At 28.2% G+C, this 20331-nt stretch overlaps 2 protein-coding genes across 8 annotated transcripts in view; one reads left to right on the top strand and one right to left on the bottom strand.

Moving 5' to 3' along the window:
• The window catches only part of LOC100160929 (U4/U6.U5 tri-snRNP-associated protein 2), a 24117-nt gene extending 11378 nt beyond the window's left edge, over positions 1-12739 (bottom strand). The window contains exons 1-3 of one of the 6 annotated variants that reach the window (XM_001946844.5): positions 12182-12739; positions 11863-11989; positions 3573-7574 (exon numbers count right to left, since the gene is read on the bottom strand). In XM_001946844.5, the coding sequence (XP_001946879.2) occupies positions 4291-7574; positions 11863-11983 (3405 nt within the window). In that variant the 5' untranslated portion in view covers positions 11984-11989; positions 12182-12739 and the 3' untranslated portion in view covers positions 3573-4290. Of the gene's footprint in view, positions 1-3572; positions 7575-8454; positions 8512-10302; positions 11843-11862; positions 11990-12181 lie in introns of those variants that run through there. The other 5 variants (XM_016801853.2, XM_029490368.1, XM_016801854.1 and 2 more) reach the window with 5 other exon arrangements.
• A 4708-nt stretch (positions 12740-17447) lies between these two features.
• The window catches only part of LOC100165736 (zinc finger protein 28), a 4317-nt gene continuing 1433 nt past the window's right edge, over positions 17448-20331 (top strand). Inside the window, exons 1-4 of one of the 2 annotated variants that reach the window (XM_001946965.5) lie at positions 17449-17806; positions 19420-19586; positions 19647-19738; positions 19811-20016. In XM_001946965.5, coding sequence (XP_001947000.2) covers positions 17747-17806; positions 19420-19586; positions 19647-19738; positions 19811-20016 — 525 coding nt within the window. In that variant the 5' untranslated portion in view covers positions 17449-17746. Of the gene's footprint in view, positions 17807-19419; positions 19739-19810; positions 20017-20331 lie in introns of both variants that reach the window. The other variant, XM_016801855.2, reaches the window with a different exon arrangement.

Below are 20331 nucleotides of genomic sequence, written 5' to 3'. Positions count from 1 at the left end.
ATGGTGTATAGAAAATGCTAAGATAAACATTCAGTCAAAATTTCATATATCTACGGTCATTTGTTTTAAAGTTACACCAAAAACCAAAATCGATTTTCTCGAAAACAGATTTTGCGTAAAAATTCCCGTTTTTCCTTAATTTTTCTTTTGTTTTTCACGGCGCGTTTGAAAACTATTGGAAAAATTTTACTTTTGACCCCCCAAAGTACCAACTAGATTCACTTTCCTATCAGAAAAGGTACTGTTGAAGAAAATCCAAGCACTTTTACTGTCCTAAAACGTGATGACAGACACAAAAATAAAAAAAAAAATAAAAAAAAACACACATCATTGTAAAATCAATACATTCATCGTTCCACTCAGAATCTAAAAAATACTAAATTAACAAAAAAGATTTGGCTGATTTTGACGATCCAAGGAAGGTTCAGATTGAACCTGTTATTTTAGGGTGGCCCTCCACTATATTAATAAATAATAATATTAAAATTATGACCACATATTCGTTTATTTCTGCTTACAATTGGTTCATGTAAAAAAAAAAATTAATTTTTTTAAGTTATATAATTGATTATTGATTGTATAAGATATACAATTACAGTGAGTTTATAGAAAACCCAATGATTTTGTAACATTTAATTTTTTTTCACCAATCATTATTTATATTCGATTTTTATTTTCGATATTTATGTAGATAGTATTACATTTATTTAATATTATTACATATTTTATTACACAAAAACTTTATTATTATAGGTATTATAAGTCAAAATACTGTTATGAATGTGAAAGTAAACGAATATATAATGTTTAATCATGTTTAAACTTTGGTTTATTTTTATTGTTACCGTGGTTTTTAAGCATCGATTTTATAAAATAATTAAGAATGAAAAATACAACTCATACTCTTAATAATATTATAAAGTTGAAGAGTTCTAGTTCTAATCTCTAGTTTAACTAATCTCAGCAACTACTGGACAGATTTCAATAAAAATTATATTCTTGGAGACTCGGACGGTGTTCTAATATTGTTTTACCCCTGTAGGTTAGGTTAGGTATAAGGTGACTCACACATGAATTTCGTCTTGCATTATACAAATCGAAAAATACATTTTTTGTTTGTACATAGGGTTGCATTGGTTACAGAAATTCAATTTAAAATAAAAGTTGGTATAGACTAGCCGACCCACCTTATTCGTTGCTCTGTTAGATTTTTTAAAAATAAAATACAATACAATAATATTAAATTAATTATTCAAATGTACAATAAAATGCTAATTACCTACTGTTTGTTGCAGTAGCTGATCCAAAAATCACCCAAGGGAGGGGGGCAAATTTTTAAACATTAAATTACCTCTTTTGTTTAGCCAAATATTATAATAAAAAATAACGTTAAAAAACACAATGGGGTGTTCGCCCCCTCATATCCGCCACTGGTTTGTAGCTTATAGACTCAACAAATCATTGACTGATAATAACGAAAGCTTCAGAGATTGTTATTAGAGATATCAAGAAAGTTACAGAGTAGTTTGAACAACGTTCGATAACATACTAATTGCTCTCTCTATTTCCCCGCAGGTAGATTGTCCATCTCGATCGAATAAGTTCAGAAAGCGACGTACACTATATAAAACTGTAATACACCAATATACCTCCGTTTTTAAAGTTTGTTTATTTTTCCCGAGCTAAGTCTGTACATACAGCTAGTCTAAAAATAAGACTATAATTTTATAAAAATCACGATCAAAGCTAATTTGTTGTTATTTTTACATTTTGATATTATAAATGTTATTATATAAAATTATTATTTATTAATATATACATTATACAAATTTATCATTTAACATATGGCATGGGATACGAAGTTATTTATATATATATATATATATTTATCATCTGACGAATCTGATTATAATAAATAAACATAAAATAAGTTAACTTATTATTTTGTTGACTTGTAGGTAGGTATTTTTAATTTGACACTATTTCTTAGCTAAAATATTAAATTTGTCTAAAAACGAAAGTGTTTTAATCATAAAACTAAGACGAGATGAGAATTTTATCGATTAGGACGATGGACGGGTAGGTGGTTTAATGATACTATTCAATAACTTATTATACTTGGATCTTCAGTTTCCGTCAACTGCGTGTTAATTGCCGTGTACAAACGAAAATAAACCAACTTAAACATTATTTGCAATGATCTACATTAGTAACAAAAGTCTAATACCATATAAAAAAATAATAACATTAAACAGATTAATTACACGAATAGCAATCACGTTTTTTTCATTTATATACTCATCCACCCGGGCCATAGTTGTAAGAATAATTAATATAGATACTTATTACTTATTTATAATACTATATAATATACATAAATTAAATATTATTATTTATTATTAATTTAGTACCTATTGTCCTATTTACATTCAAAAAGTAATATTTATTAATAGTAACAGTCCGGTAACACAAGAACTGTTTAATTTCATAAAAAAATAATTTTTCTTCATGCCTTGTAAGAAAATAAATCATAGTTTATATGTGTTATTTCAACAAGTTAAAATATATTACCAAACTATACTCGCAGAGAAATCTTATAATTATCATTTTTAGTTGCAATAACTGTTTTAATTGATACCATCATACTGTTAGTTTTTATTATAAAATTAATTTTATCCTTTGTCAATTTTACATTTCTTAAGAATTAAAAATTGACGCATTCATTTTAAATAAATACTGCATTTAAAATTTGAATTATTGAACGTTTAATAATTACAGATTTAATTTTTAACTCCACATACTATTATACCCATATCCTCTGTTTGAGGAGAGAATGCGGTAGTGCACAAACCAGAACGCGTCATACCCTTCCGCAAAAACACAAAACCCCATTTCTCGGATTTAGTCGTACGCGCGAATTAATCACATTCTCTCGGCGAACGGAGTATATGTGTAAACAATTTAACCAAAGGTTGTTACTTAATGTTAAAATAACCACATTTATTGAACTCTTACTTTTAATTGCAAAATAACTGCTTTTCATTGCATCAAGTATTGAATTAATATAAGTGTTTTAAAATAGTATTTTTAAAAAAAAGCTTGACCCATGTATATAAATATGGACATTTTATATTTTACTTATAAATACTTATTGTAAACAATACTTGTTTTTATTATCATTCATTTAACGGTAATTAAGATGTATAAAAGATGAACATTTCAACATGACAATAAAGTTAATTAGAACTGTTATAAAATTGAAAAGAAATTAATAAAGAACCAATTTATCAAAATTTAAATAGAGTTTAAAGAATGAATAGTGAAATAATATTTCTTAATACTAAATTGTCAAGGCCAATAAGGCCATGTACCGACATGGCTGATAGTTTTTATAATTATTTTATTAAAATATGATAATATAATAGTTTTTTGTTTTGAGTATAAAATAATTTTTAAATTATACCTACTACTATAAGGTATTATATATATTTAACTACTTAAGATGGGAATAGCTTAGACAGTATTTCTGAAGTTGATTAACAACCAGACAATAACAATAAAAATAGTAATAATTTTAGTAAATAAATTAAATATTATGTATTTTTGGTCCACAAAAATATTCAACAACATGAAATATTTACAAATTCAGGTACTTACATTAATTAACATTACATTAACTTAGACTTTAAAACTGTAAACATCAAAATCACAAATATAATATATTCTAATTTTTACTACAGTGGTTCTCAAACATATTTTATTGAAGCTAAGATTTTTTTCCAAGGAAACATCAAACCCGCTTAATTATTTAAAGCAAGCATTTACATTTTTCACTTTTGTAAATTCTAAGAAAATATTTCTTACACTTTAATTTAAACTAATACATAATATTATGTAACTCTAGAATTAAAAAATGGATATAATATTTACCCATGGTAATTATTTAAATGATTGAAACCTTACAATATTAGTAAATTCAATAAGACTTCAATAAAAAAAAACTTGAGAACCGTTGATTTATTAAAATATTATTATAGGAATATAAATATTGATTTATAAATTATATAATAATATCTACTGTAATACATTCATCATTTTTTCAAACACTTTATTCATAAGAGTAACATTTGGATAAAAATGATAAATACTATTGTTTAGTTAATACTTTGTTCAAGCATTAAGAATATAATAATTTTAAAAAGGTAGGTAGGTATATTATGAATTAATAGATTTTTAGTAATTCTAACCATAGTGTTTAATATTGGCATTTATAATAAAATAATTAACATATTATGGCCAAATTTCTGGTGAACTTGGTTCTTGGTTATTAATAACCTTATCAAAAAAAGTTATAACTTGATTTAATGACAATGCATTGTGCAATGTTTCTAAAGGTCTTATTGGTGGAACCCCATCGCAACCAATTATTGAACCAGCATAGCTTGAAGGACCCGTCATCAAATCATGTAAATCTGAAGTGCTAGATGAACCACTAATTACAGCAGTACTAAACAAACTACTGGTTGGCGGAGATGCAGAAAACAAATGTGAAAAATAACAATGTCTCTTGGCTGTAGCATTTTGAGGCTGACAAAATTTGAACTTCATTGGTCCATCGCAAGTGTCATCCTCAGAAAATATTGGCGGTTCAGATGATTCTTTTTTATCATCTTCAGTAATAGAAAATCGACTATGATCTTCTTCTTCTTCTTCTTCAATTTGCGGTTCTGTCACGGAAAATCTACTATGCCCTTCATCTTCATCTAAAGAATCATCCTCTTCGTAATCTTTATGTTTTGTTTTGAAATTACTACCTGTTTGTGGTCGAAAACCAGGACCTGGTGGTAAATTTTTTCGAACACAACAATTAACACCAGGACTGAAATGTAGTTCTACATGGAATCTCTCATCAGATTTTACATCTTTGGTAGGATCTTCATACAACATAATGACAATTTGAGTCATATAGTTAAGTTCTGAAACAATACTGACATATTCCATAGCTCGACCCCATTGTTCATCATTGTACACATCTAACAGGCCACCAAATCTCAAAATAGATAAAAGTGAATGGATATGGCTTTCACTAGTAAAATATAAACGAGATCTTACATGTCTTCTAGGACTTAATACACCATATGAATATGTAGGATTTAAACGATTTACTGTTTCATCATCTGCTTCTTCGCATGGCTCTTCAACATTTCGTTGCAAGTCAGATTTAAGTTTTCTTAATAAAGGAGTGCAAATTCCTTGACTTATAGTAACCTTTTCATCTATATCCAACCCATATTCTTGAGGAATAACTATATCGGCCAAATATTTGGCATACGTATACAATTCTTCAGCTTCTTCAAATTGTAAGGTTCGTTGATTATGCTGTAAGTCATATTTTATACAATCATATATATCAGGAATCTTGGATATATCAAATTTTTTATTTTTAGTATAAAAATCTTTTTCAATTTTTGACCATCGTTGTCCCATAAGTTCCCATGTTTCACCATGGTATAATACAGTGTCTGCTTTTTTTGGATCATCTTTTTTGGATTCTACAACAGCAACTAACTTCTGTATTAGTTCTTGTACTATTTCACAACACTGAACAGGATTTTTTACATAATCTAATGCTTCATCTATACTAATAGCTCTACAAGGATTTATCATTGCTCGATCTTCAGGAGTAAATATATGGTCATTCTGCATTAATTTGTGTAACTGTTCTTTTGTCATATTTTGTTGTTCACTGGAATCACGATCATTATCTAATAAACCATTTGTATTGGCACTTTTAACCATTTGTACAAGAATTGGTGTTAATTCCCCTTCAAGAGCCAATAATCCTTTTGCAAATGCAGCAGCTGTCATTTGCACTCTACCTTCATCACTTGCATAAATTTTTAAATCATGGCGAAATGTAGAATGTAATCTAAGTAGCCCCAATCCTTGAGTATCTGAATTTCTACCCTGGCCTCCAGGATACATACATCTGAAAATTTGTCCTAATTTTTCTGCTTGAACTCTCCCTGCAGGAGTTAATTCGCCTCCCCATTTAAGTATTAGAACAAGTGATGGATCTTGTTTAAAATTTACACTTTGTTCTTTCCTTGGTCTTCCGTGAGGTTGATATTTCATTTGGACTTTACGATTTATTCCTGAAAAATGACCATACATTTCTAAAACACTTTTTAATTGTTCAAGTTTTCTTTTTTTCTCTTCAAGCTCTTGATCAGCTTCATGATGCTCAATTTCATCTAACAATGCTCTGGCAATATCTAAAACTTCTTGAAGTTGCTTAGGATGTTTTAATTTAACTTCTCCTTTCATTTTACCCCCATACCTTTCAAACACATCAAAAAATTTGGAATGTCTAACTTCAACTTTCATTTTTTGTTTAGGAGTACGATCTCCATGTCTTATAACAGCCACAACACACCGTAATTCCATCATTTTTCCAACAGTAGTAGGAACAATTGGAGGGTCATCTAGTTGAAAAGGAACCGACCAAGGTATATGAAGTGTAGGTGCCAATTCTCTAAGTATCATGTTTCCTAATATTTTGGCACAATCGTCATAGTATTTATTTGAATTTTTAACAAAACTAAATCCATTCACATCACAAACAAAAGATTTACCATTTGCTCGTAGTAGGTCAAAGCCACATACAGTTTGCTTAAATGCTAAACATACCTTACGAGAAATCATTTTTTCAGAATTACTGAGGATAATAGGATATCGTATCTCCTTACCTTCAGAATCACGTTCAACTTTACCGTCCAGAGCAGGTGACTTACGTGCTTCCGCGTGAGCATAATCTGGGCCAACAGTATATACTTTAACATCAGTTCCATCAGTTGGCATAAAATCTTCGTATATAAAAGAACCAGTTTTCCTAACTCTAGATTCTGGAGAATAAACACTACTACGACTACCGATTTTCCGAAAAAGTCTCTGACTTCCACCTCCTGCTGAAGTAGGATAATAAATATAAATATTATGATCTTCAGCAGAAACTGGTTTTTCAACAAATGGTTTATTGAATACAACACCATTTATTTCAACATGGTCTTCAGACTCTACTAGCTCGTGTAAATTTGGATCCTGGGATTCTCTATCTAAAACTGCATACCTAGGAATTAAAATTCCTTCGGATTCCAAAATTGAATAAACCTGCCTTCTATCTTGGAGAGCAAACTGAGTTGGCAAGTGATTAATAACCAATGGATTCCTAAGCTCAGCATATCTAATAGCTTTTTCAAGAGGAAATCCTTTAGAATGAAAAGATATCAAACAATCACAAATGGGCCATTCTTCGATAGGTTTTAATAATAATTCTTCTTCAAAAACTATCATTTTTAAATATTCGAACTCAGCTAGCCTGTTCAGAATTTCTTTCATTGGTTTAGAAAAACTTTTTTTTTTCATGGCACATATGCCAACAATAACTTGTTTACGGTCTGTAGTTAAAGATGCTTCCATTAACTCTTCTTCTTCAAGTGGCTTCATTGGCTCGAAATCTTCAACAAGAATGGTTGGTTGAGTTTTGCAGAGTTCCTGGTAACCTTGCTCCATCTCTGTATGGAACCACCAAAACTTTTGTTAATGGCCAAGTAAAATAAAATTACTAAGCCTAAGTGATAATGAATAATGGAATCAAAATTACAACTTATAAAAAGCTTTACATTTTTATTTAGCATAATTGTAAAAATTATTTAATTAAATATTGAATATTGATAAGGTTTTTACATTTTATGCATTAGCCAAATTTAAAAAAATAGTATAAAAACGTAAAACCAATTATTTTAATATATTTATTTTTAAAATTAACATTTCAGTTATACTTAGGGTTTAAATTAAAACTGGCTTGAATTTCTTTATTTATTAAAAATTTAGGTTAAAATCAGTTATTGACCCACTAAATCGCGAGCCATGTAGCACAAGAACAAAAAACATATAAACAGCAGAAATGTCCCTATGATTTGATAAGTTCCGAAAATGCGGATCACTGACATAATCTAAGATGCTCTCCTATAATATATAATTTATACAACCTGTGGTAGGGTGATAATAGACCAGTGACTAGATTTATAATTTACCTATATAAATTATACTTATTATTTAGTATTGGAGTTATTTTTAATAAAAAAGTAAAATAAATTGTTTCTAACTTTATATTGCATTTTGCTTTTATCATTGTATTTTAAATTAATTTAAACATAGAATATAAAAACAATAAGTAGTTAAATTATTGACAATGTATGTACTTACTAATTTTTAATATAAGCATACAAGACTTTTTTTATTTATTTTAATTGTTAGTTCTATATGGACATACTTCATTAATTTTTATAACTTTATTTTAGATACATTTAAAGTAATATTTTTTTTAGTCATATAAATATACACTACTAAATGATCTACCTACAGGCTACAACTATTTAATTTAAAACTCACTTTTTAAACCACATTGCAGAAATATGAATATAAACTTTCAGTTTTGATACAACATATCTGACAAAAATATTTAAATTACAATATATTATTGATTTTTATATTCCTAATCTATACAATACAATATATTATAAGTGCAAATAAAGTATATAAATAAATATTGATTACTAGTGATTTTAATGTATGTATGCAATTAAATTGAGTATTTGACAATCCCAAAAAAAATATTTATAGGCCAATGAAATAATTTGAAAAATAATAGAGCAATAGTAATGTTTATAATTTGTTTTATTCAATTGCCAAGCAATTAAACAAGTATACTTTTAGCATGCAAATATTAAAGAAAATGTATTATTAAAATAAAATGGCAATTGCCTAATATATCATAAGTAAATAATAAAATAATAAAAATAGTGATATTAAGGTATTATAGGGATATAATAACCTTACATAAAATAACATTTTAATTGAATTAAATTATTTATTTATATTATCTAAATGAATAAAATAAAATTAAAATTGTTGTGTTGCATAGTTGCATACCAAACAACATAATATTATACATTAAAATGTTAATTTAATTCAAATTTTAATTTCAAATGTTGTCATCGACATATAATGTAAAATGTCTATTATTCTAATATCTTGTTTTTAATGAACTCAAATTGCTATACCCATTTTTATATCATTATTTAGACTAGTAAATGGCAAAAAAATATATTTTAAGATGTTGATGAAATAAAGTATTTACTTTTTTTAACTTTATATTTATTAATTATTAATATTATTTTTCTTGTAAATGAATAATTTTAACTTCATAATGTATTAAAAATATTGAAAAGAAATAAAACATTTTAATTTGATAAAAAAAAAAAGCAATTTACTTAAATCTTAAAATAATGAAAATAATATTAATTACTTACTAAAAGATTTAGAAAATTAAAATTTGAACATAATTGACAACATTTTGTATAAATGGAACTTAGTACCTAAATAATGTTTTGTTCTGAAACAACATCAAGTAGTGAAAGACATAATGAAGCAATTAGATTTTGCTTGATGACTTATTTTTCAAGTTTGAAGTTTAAAATATTTAAAAAAAATTGAAACAAAATTGCTTTTTTTCTTTTTCATTCTTTTATACATTTTTTAACTCATAAAACACGAAAGATCGTAAATAAAAAGTTCCTATAAGGATATACCAAAATAATAAGTAAATATATCAAAATAACCACATATCAACAATCAACTTGAATTATGAATAAAATGTCTATTACACGGTTAAAAACAAACAATAGTTCCATGATAAAATTCATACCTATAATGTATATTGTAATAAGAGACCCTTTTAGCAAAACACTTTTATTATAATAAAGGTATAGTTCAGAAATACTATACTTTTACTATACTATACATGGAATTACTTCGATTAAATGATTATTAAAATAACATTACCCATAACATAATTAAATTGTGTTTTTAATGTATTAGTATTTAGTAGTACAAAATTTCAATCTATTATTTAAGAAAACTCCGAGCAAAATATATTTTAAATTTAAAATGTATGATTACTTTAAAATTTCTAAATCAGTAAATAGTATAATTATTTTAAGGTTACGCTGAATGCTGATATGTAGGTAATTCTAATGAATTATAATAGATGAAAAAATACTTAACACTCATCACAAATGTAATTTAAAAATGTCATAGTTATAAGTAAGTACTTTAACATCAACTTAAAAAAAAAAAATAGTGAAGACAAAATTTTTTACCAAAACCAAACTATTTTGGGACAAATAAAGTTCCACTTAGAATTAATTTTAAATCCAATTATTTAGCTGAAGAAATTACTTTTTAATATTGTATTCTTAATTCTCATATTTACTATAAGGATATTTAACACAACACATTTTCTTTATTTTAAGCTCTTTTTAAGTATATTATAAAAGTATACCAATTTAATACTAAAGATATATTTGAAATGTAGTAAAATATCAAATCTACAATTATAGGTGTGATTGAATAATCTTTAAATACTAGCAGTGGGGGCGTGAATAGATAGTTTATGAAGCGACTGCTTCATGTAGAAGTGGGGAAGGGTATCTTAATGATAGACTTATTTATAATTTAAGAATATTTTATGTACATTTATGAATTGGAATTGATAGTGGGGGCGGTGTATAGACTAGCCATTCACATTAACACAGGAACAATTGATAAGTGGCTACTTATTTTCAATAGTCGCTTCATAGAAAAAAAAGTTCACACCTCCACTGAATTAAAGACACTCATGCATTAATAATTTGTATTCTATTTATGAACAAATTATCATTACTTACCAATGCATAGCTAATATTGGTTAATTAGTAAAAATTGTTCTATCTTTCTTAATCCACTTGGCACAATAAAATCGTATGTACAAATACTTAATAGACATGTTTTATTTAAATAACAAAGGAACGTTTTTACAAGTTACAGGCCTATCACCACAACTAATAGATATACCTACTGTATTCAAAAGATACTTATACTAATTTTTTAAAAAAAATAATAATAATAATCCCTATTGATTTATTCATAACACATGCACATCCATTAACCTGTAAATGGTATGGTCTGGTCCTATAGACCGCTGCAGTTTTTTGTTTTGGTTTACTTCTTAAAATGTCTAAACAATTAATTCATTTCTAAACTTATTAAATTTGAATCGAATAAATGATAGTCAAATAAAAGTTGACACTGTAAATATATTATTCCTACGAATAACTACAAATAATACGGAACAATTGAAAAATGTGGTCTTAATATAATTAACAAGACTAAGTGGTCTAGAAGACCGCACCATACCATTAGCGTAATTTTTGTTCACCGTACCATTTTTGGTTAAAGAAAGAAATATACCTATATATTAATTTCATTATCTTAATATAATGTACATAACATAGCATTCATCTATTATTAATTTAAAAGTATCCTCTCTTAAATTCGGCCAGATATTTTTTTAAACATTTTTATAGCAACTTTTTTTTTAAATTTTTATTTGAAATACACAATCTGTAAATTATTTTTTTTTACAATAAGTGGTACGTATGAGGTATGGTACCTATGAGCGGTTGGTATTGTTTACACGTAAATTACTGATAAAAATAAGCTACCTAGTGGTGACCCTTAATTTACTTGACATTTATAATAAGATTAATTTTATTCTAGGTACTAATTATTGATTTTAATTTTTATGTAATTCTTAATGGTTCAACCATTTTGTATTAGTTACTCTTGATGAATTATTTAAAGAATTATTTTAGAAATTGTATTACAGGTACAGAGAACAGATAAGCTGTTACAAGCTCTCATCACGAATTATATGAATACATTTACAGCCAAACCATTATTTAACAATATTTTATTTACCAGTAGTTGAGTGGTCGTCTTCATCATCTTGAGAATTTCGTTCAATGTCCGAATGTGATTCATTCCATTTCCTCTTGCCATTCTGTTTATTTTCATCCGTGCTTTGGTTGAATGATGCCATTTACACCTACAATTAAGTTAATGACAGATAATTTATGACAAAAAAATAAACCAATTGTTCAAGTCAGTCAAAAACACAGCAATTGTTTTTAAATTTCAATTGCATGTGCGTCCCTTTAATCACAGACCGTGAGTAAACTGACTATAATAACAAGTAACAACGGCGATTGACTGATAAAAACAAAATAATAATATACACCTATATTATTGTTAGTGTAATGGACACTTTTACAGCGAACTTCACAAATGTGAAAATAGAAACGCGACGTTCGAAGATCGATAAATGTGTTGATTTCGGGGAGTCGCCCCGTCGGTTCCCGTGGTACGGTGCAGAGACGGCCTGCGCAATACAGACGAAACGGTTAGGCGCCGAACTGTTCTCTAATGGTACGTTTCACTCGACAAATGACAATTCAAACGATAAAAACTTCGATGTTTAGAACCACGCACGTAACAATAATAATTATGATAATGGACTGAATGTAATGTACTGTTAATAACTATAGAAATTAGAAATAGTTCATAAACATTGTGCAATTAATAATTATTTTATTATCTCATTAAAGCCTAAAGGCTAAACTGCTAAAGGTTGAGTGAATGTGTACTGTGTTGAACACTTGTACGTGATGGAGACAAACTGTGGTCTGTATTTACAAATATTGTCGGCCGTCATTCGTCAATCTCAAATCTCCGAACTCCCCAGCCCATATTATTTCACAAACAGACTATACACAATTTTGACAACAATAAAATAACCGAGGTAAACAATTATTATTTGAGGTTATATTATATCGAAAATTACTGATAATACCGATAAGAATATATTTAACCTGGTTACTCGGTGATGGCCACAACCGTGAACCGTGATTTCTGGGGAAAAAATCAACTCTTTCTGATTGGCTGTGGCTGAATGTGGTTACTATAACATTTTTAAATTACAATTTTTCAAGATTTTCAAGGAAGAAAGTTTAGGTCAAGAGCGTTCAAGAAGTTACATGTGCAATATACAAGCGATACGTATCGGACCCGTATCGGACTCGGACTTCGATACGAGCCGGTACGTAACTATTTCATACCGATACGTACTATTCCATACCGATACGTATCAAATTTTTCTTCTTGAAAATCTACATTATCATTCTCCGTTTAAATATCTAATTTCATCCGAATCATGACAAAATTTTGTCATGATCCGAATTATAAAATAAACAACTTATTAAAAAAAACTGCGTCTATATAATTTTTAGATTTTTGTCTATAAAAATTGATTATGTATAGTCGTATACTCGTATAGATATCGCGGTTAAGAGGAAGCTACACCATAGAACAGAAAATAATTAAGTTAAAATATACTATATGATTTATGATGTATCCATATGTGCATAGAAAATATATACCATATGTGTGCATTATGTACCATATATGTGCATATGTGCACATTGGGTGTGAATTAAGAATTTAAGGTGTGCTGGAATAATTTATGGCACACATGCCGTGGCTTACCCCTCCTAATATTTTAGTAAACTGCATTGCAATAATTTTACATTTTTATACATATTAATAGCAATGAATCAAATCTCTGTATGATTATTAATTGTTAAGGGGACGCTACATCCGCATGTGTTGTCTCCGTCTTACAAGTGTAAAACATAACAAAAACAGTTTTGCTAGGGTTAAAACTAAGAACTACTCAGGCTGTAGTTCAAACTATGCAACCAAATGTCCACACTAAAGAGCTGGAGAACATTTAAAAGTGCATTCATATACAATCTGTTTTAATCGTGAATTCGGGTATTATTTTGTCTATAGCAGGGGTGTCCAGCCCGCGGCCCGTGCAGATTTTGTGTGGCCCTCACTTCAATTTAAAAACCATTAATTAATTGTATATAATATATTACGAGAAAAAAATTAATTTAAGAATATAATACTACAAAATATGAAACATCAAAGAAAGATAAACGTTGTATCTTTATTGGCTCCGATAACAATATTTCGTGTCACTTATCAACATAAATATTTCTGCTTATTATCCGCTATAGAAAAATTATAAAAAAAATTATTGTTGTTTTAATGTATAATAGAATATAATTTAATCATTCAATTTGAATGTATTATTATCATAAAACAGAAATTCTATGTTATTATTACAAAGTATGTGGTCCACAACAACTTCTACCCATATGATGTGGCCCAGTCATCACAAAATGTTGGACACCCCTGGTCTATATCTAGTAATGGAAAAAAGGCTAAAATGCACTTTACCATCCTCTCACGATTTTATGGTTTTATGCATAAAACAATGGTGAATTTTGTTTTCACTATTATTTTAGAAGTTATAGCCTTCCAAAGTTTGCGATTTTATACGTTTATGTGCTTGAATTTTTTTTTATATAAGAAACCATTAGGTGTCATTTACCTGAAGATAATTGACTTTAAACTTTAAAGTTTAAACAATATTGTTTAAACCCGATGTCCACCCAAAGTGGTTTTACACAACAAATCGGAAGATATTTTCGACTTTTCTGTCCGAGCGTAGCGCAGCGAGTGAGTGGCAACACAGACATCACTTTGTTCGCAACAGTTCAGCCGATGAAAAATGTAGCATAATGAGTATATTTAGATATACCATTTTATGGGTTATAACCAGGGATGGAAAACGTTTTTAATTTTTTCGTTTTCGTTTTTGTTTATTGAATTGAAAAATATCGTTTTTGTTTAACGTTTTAAACATTTTTGATTATTACGTTTTTGTTTAATGTTTTTAAAAACGTAATTTTTCTTTATTGTTTTTGATTAACGTTTTTTAAAAACGTTATTTTTCCATATTGTTTTTGATCAACGTTTTTAAAAACGTTATTTTCCAATTGTTTCCAAATAACGTTTTTGATAATATATATTTTTTTTATATTATATTCTTATAACTTATAACTTTTTACTTTTAAGTTGAAAATTAAAATTAATTATCATAGACATAAAAAAAAAACAATATTATCAAAAACGTTAATCAAAAACAATATATATTATATTCTTATAACTTATAACATTTAACTTTTAAGTTATAATAGTAATACGCAATACAGAAATGCACTTAAAAGTTAAAAATTAATTATTCTTAATATTTAAATTTTAAATTAAAATTATAATTTATATAAAAATTAGAAAATTCAAAATTTCTGATTTCAAATTAAAATATTTTTAAAGTTAAAGATTAATAAGTAAAGACAAGTGAATTTTTTTTCAAAATTTTTTTTTTTTGTGGTATAATTTAATAATGTTTAATACTATAATTTATTTTCGTTTTCGTTTTTGATTTCGTTATTAAATTTTTTTCGGTTTTTGGGATTTTTTTGTTATCGTTTTCAGTTGTTTTTTGTTTTTGTTTTTTTCGTTTTCGTTTTATTAATTCTTTTCGTTTTTTGTTTTTTTCCGTTTAATATCGTTGTTTAAAAACGTTTTCAAAAACGTGATCTTCCATCCCTGGTTATAACTTATAATAATATAAACTGAAAACTTCGATTAGCTATAACTTCAAAACTAAATTCGTGCGCCAAATTCTGATTTCATCAACATTTTTTTTCACCCAAAAAAAGACATGTCCCACGCAACTTGTGATAATACCTACATAAAAAATAATTAAAATTTGTTATATAGGCGCTGCGCGTAGCGATGCTGTCCGCCGATTCTCTCCCCTTTTCACCCAATGGTCTAATCCTGCCGTCCTATATTATATAGTCTTCGTCGCTCACTCCGAGCTTTGGCCACCGTCGTCGCTGGCACAACAGTTGTTTTCAGCGCCTGCAATACCGTTAAGGTCAAGCGCACGACTTCGTGCACTAGCCGCTCATCGCCAACTGTCGTCGTCACTCTTGCAGTCTTGCAATCGTCGTGGCCGGGCTTCGCCCTCTACCATGATCGTCTTCGCGTCCAGGGTAAACGCGCCCGCGACTCTCGTCCGCCCCGCGTGTGAATGGTGTAGAAGTGACCTGAAGCCATCACCACATTACCACCCACTCGCCATCACGTATCCCCACATCGCCTCTGATGCCTTTTTTTTTCGTTAAAATAATTATATTTATTGTTTTTTGCAACTTTAGTTTTATTGTATTTCATTTTTTCAGCATAATTATTATCAAAATTCTAAATCCACTCATTCATTCACATAAATTGTTTAATAATTTTTCATTAAATTATGAAGTAATAAAATTAGTCTGTTTACACAGTAAAATGTTGTTTCGCATTAAAATTTAAAGAGTACGATTTTATTTATGTGGGTGGGTGGGTAAAATGTTTTCTTGTTACACCTGAAAAATATATCTTGGGCGCCACTGGTGCAGAGAGTTAGAGTGTAAGACTCATAAAGAATACAAGTCACTAACTAACACATTTTTTGTTACGTAATAAATCTCAATAAAATAATATACCTACTGAAATCAATCAGCCCCTTTTTTGTATTTATGCGCATATCTCGAAAAGTACTCTACGGATTTTAATACGGTTTTCACTAATAGATCAACTGAGTCACGGGGAAGATTTTAATGTAGGTATAATTTGTTTTAGAAAAATTAATTGGGTGGTCAAAAATAATAACAATAATACCTATATATAAAATATAAATAAATATAAAAAAATGAATGTTTGTCTGTAATTTGTATGTCTTTTATGCATTCCTAAACGGCTGGACCGATTTTGATGAAATTTGTGTGTGTTTGAGTGGTTTCATGGGTGATTTTGATTCATAATTGGACCCAGTAGGTTCAACCAGGGGAGGTGCTCAAACAGGGATTTTTAAATTTACCATGGAAATTTAGTCATGCCCCACCCCATATGGAAAAAACCACTAGACAGGCCAAAACAAAGGTGGATGGACAAAGTTGAAAAGAGCTTATCAGAGATTGGAATATGAGAGGCAGAACATTGGCACACGATAGGGATATATGGATTCCTTAACACGTTTGGGATAACTGTACCATGACTAAACAAAGTTTATATTATAGTCATGCAAGGTTTATAGACAATCTATAAACCTTGATAGTCATGAACTGTACCATAGAGTAACCCATGATATAATTATATTACTCTATGAACTGTATCCAGCCCGGTCCCAACGGCTATTGAAAAACGAAGAAATTATTACAAAGGTGGATTTATATATAATTTTTTACATTTTAAATTATTTTTTATATTTTTTGAATACTATAAATCCACCTTGATAAGTACATTGCATCTTGGTACTTTGATATATTAATATTATTGTTTAATAATTATTGTTCTATGATAATATACCTGTTTACTGATAATGCGTGCAGTACTGCAGTGTTATCAAGTAACTGTTGTTGTAGACGAGATAACAAGCCAGTGAAATCGTGCTGGAAATGCATTATTAAATGCACGTTAATACTTATATATATATAAATATATAATATTATTATCATAGCTATCTATATTATATTATGTGACCCCCTTCCCCCCAATAAAAAAAAAATGAACAATGACTTAATTTTTTTTATGAAAGTTGTTTTTTTATCTAGTTTTCTATCTGGTTTAATATCTGCTGTTCAACTGGTTTGACTGAGCATGTCCTTTCGATATACAGTCTCGCATAGGCATAGTTTTTTTCGTTTGTTTTGTGCTAATAAATTCGTGAAGATTAATTTTACTAAAATTTGACACCATGCTTACGCCACTGGCATTTTGATCTCATTTTTATTGGGTATTCCTGGTGTAGGTAGTGAATAAAAAAATATTTCAATTAACGATTACCCAAATGGCTAAGTACGGTGATGATAGTTACGATTCGCAAGTGTTAGAAGATTCGGTGTTACAAGTAAATATTAATCGTTTGTTATTGCATTTTTTCAGATCCTGTACATTTTATGTTTCTTATGGCTAATAATATTTTTAAATTTTACAAGAAAAAAAATTATATTAAAATTATTATTTTTAAAAACAAACACATTTTGTTTTAATTAATGTTTATTAATTATTTAATTTATTCATACTATGTACAGGTATAGGTAATGATATTACTTCATATGTTGTTTGTTTTGTCATTTATCGATTTATGATCTATTTCATTTTATCTCCTATGCTTAAACAAGTACCTTTATAACTTAAATCCACTTTTAGTCCTACCTAATTATTTTTTTTTATTATTATTATTCAAACCTAACAAGAAAAAAGATCACACCAAGTTCCCAACTATGCAATATTTTAATGGTTTAAAACCCATTTTATAATACCTATTACTTAATTCATTATTTAATGAATATATTTTACAGTGGAAAGAAAATAAATATCTTGTTTTTTGTTAATTTTAATCTATTTCACTATCTGCAAGTTAAATTTTTACAATCAGCGAAAGTGATGGGTTAAATGGTTTAATTGGTGAAGCGTGACGAATTTATCTATGAATGGAACTTTATAGTATGGTATATATTTTATTAAAATAGGCAACACCGATTCTAATTCAGTCATCTGTGACGGTAAGAATACAGTTTGAAGAGATGGCTTTAGAGTTTGGAGTAGAGATGGTCATAATTGTGGAGAGTTGTTATTTAAAAGAGATTTAATGTGGATGTAGGTTGTCTATGTCATCTACAATCTAAATGCAGCTCTTAGTAACATACGTTTTGTGCAGTAAGGAGAGGTAGATCATCCAGTGTAATGGTAGTAATTTTTTTGGTCTCAGCGTGAATGTGCAATGAAAGGATTTTGATTAATTTACATTAATCCCTAGTCTTTGTACCATATTGACAGGAGGTTTAAATGTCTTTGTATCATGTTTGAGGCCATTTCAGGATCAGTTTTCGACTACTTTTAGTATAGACTATAGAGAATGGTTAAATTATCACAGGTAATAAATTGAATAACAATGAGGCTGCTAAAGCTCTTTGAGGAATACCAACATGGATCAGATAAGGCTAAACCTGAGCGTACAGAAAAGTATTTTTCTTCTAGGTAAGATTTGGATATGAGGTAGTAGTAAGTGGGAAAGATAGTTTTTTGTATAAAACGTAGGCCTTGGTACAAGACTTTTGTCAATGCCTGCGCTACATTTTGAAATATACCAGTACATATTAACTGTTTATTTTAAAAGTGAAAGAGATTTTGTCAGTGATGGATTTTGTGTATAGTGGTGATGTGGAATGGTCAGTATAGAATCCAAATTACAGATACCTAACAAATAAAAAAATGACAGGTATATACAGAAATACAGTTCATAATTTGTTACCTACATTATAACCATTGTTATTAGGTCACCACTTTACTACTTTGCAAGTATATGATATTATATTGTTAACGATAACATTGTGTCACAGAATAATTAAAGAATATTTATTCTATGATTTTGTCCTTAATCCGTAAATCCATATTATTGAATAGGTACTTGAAACTTTGTATATCTTTTATAATAATTTTTGCTATTTTAAATTTTAGTGTAAACAGACTTTTGAAAATATCTTATGTGTTCAGACTACAGCCTTATTGAAAAAATCAACACTCGAAAAAATTTATGTAGTACTGCAGGAATTTATGTGTAAAATCAATGACAGCGAAACTAACATTCAAGAAGTGATTCAATCCAAGAACGACTTAACTAAAACGTATGCAAGTATATTTATTATGATCTATCATGTAATTTGTTTGTCCTTGTTATTTTTTAGAAACTTCAAAGAAGCAGAATTTAATAAGAGAAAAACAAATTGTAAGGCGTTTGATAACTTTAAAGCGTTATGTAGTGAAAATAAATCACCTTGTAAGACAATTTACATTATATTTTACTTTATCTAAACTTCTAATCTTCTTATATTTTATTAATTTTATATAGCCGTAAAAAGACAAAATGTCTACAAATGTGCAGACTGCAAGTACCAAACACCTAGAAAATCTGATTTGAAAAAACATCTAAAACGTCACATGGGAGTATGCGACTATTTCTGTAGTTATTGTGAGCGAAAATTTTTTGATAAATACAACTTAGAGCGGCATGTAAATGCTAGTCACACTAAAAAACAACAATATTCGTGTACATTGGTAATGTATAAACCATTCATACTTTTATTTTTCATATTTAAATATATTACCATTTGTAAATAAACCCATTAGCTAAAATATCAAATCATCTATTATTAAGGGGGCTGCAGCCGGTTTTGACAATAGTCAAAACTAATGTAGATTTGACCAATCTAAACATTAATTTTTTTTGTTATTGTGTTTTTAAATATATTTAAATTCCGTATCATAAAATAAACCTTAAGGGGGCGGGATAGGGCTTCAGTCTATGAAAAAAAGTAACTTTTAGACCAATAAGCTAGACAAAGCTGGGAGAATTTGGTTTGACAGATTTTA

The sequence above is a fragment of the Acyrthosiphon pisum genome, chromosome A2 (assembly GCF_005508785.2).
Source record: "Acyrthosiphon pisum isolate AL4f chromosome A2, pea_aphid_22Mar2018_4r6ur, whole genome shotgun sequence".
In the NCBI taxonomy this organism is placed as follows: domain Eukaryota; kingdom Metazoa; phylum Arthropoda; class Insecta; order Hemiptera; family Aphididae; genus Acyrthosiphon; species Acyrthosiphon pisum.
This window is presented reverse-complemented; position numbering and strand designations above follow the sequence as displayed.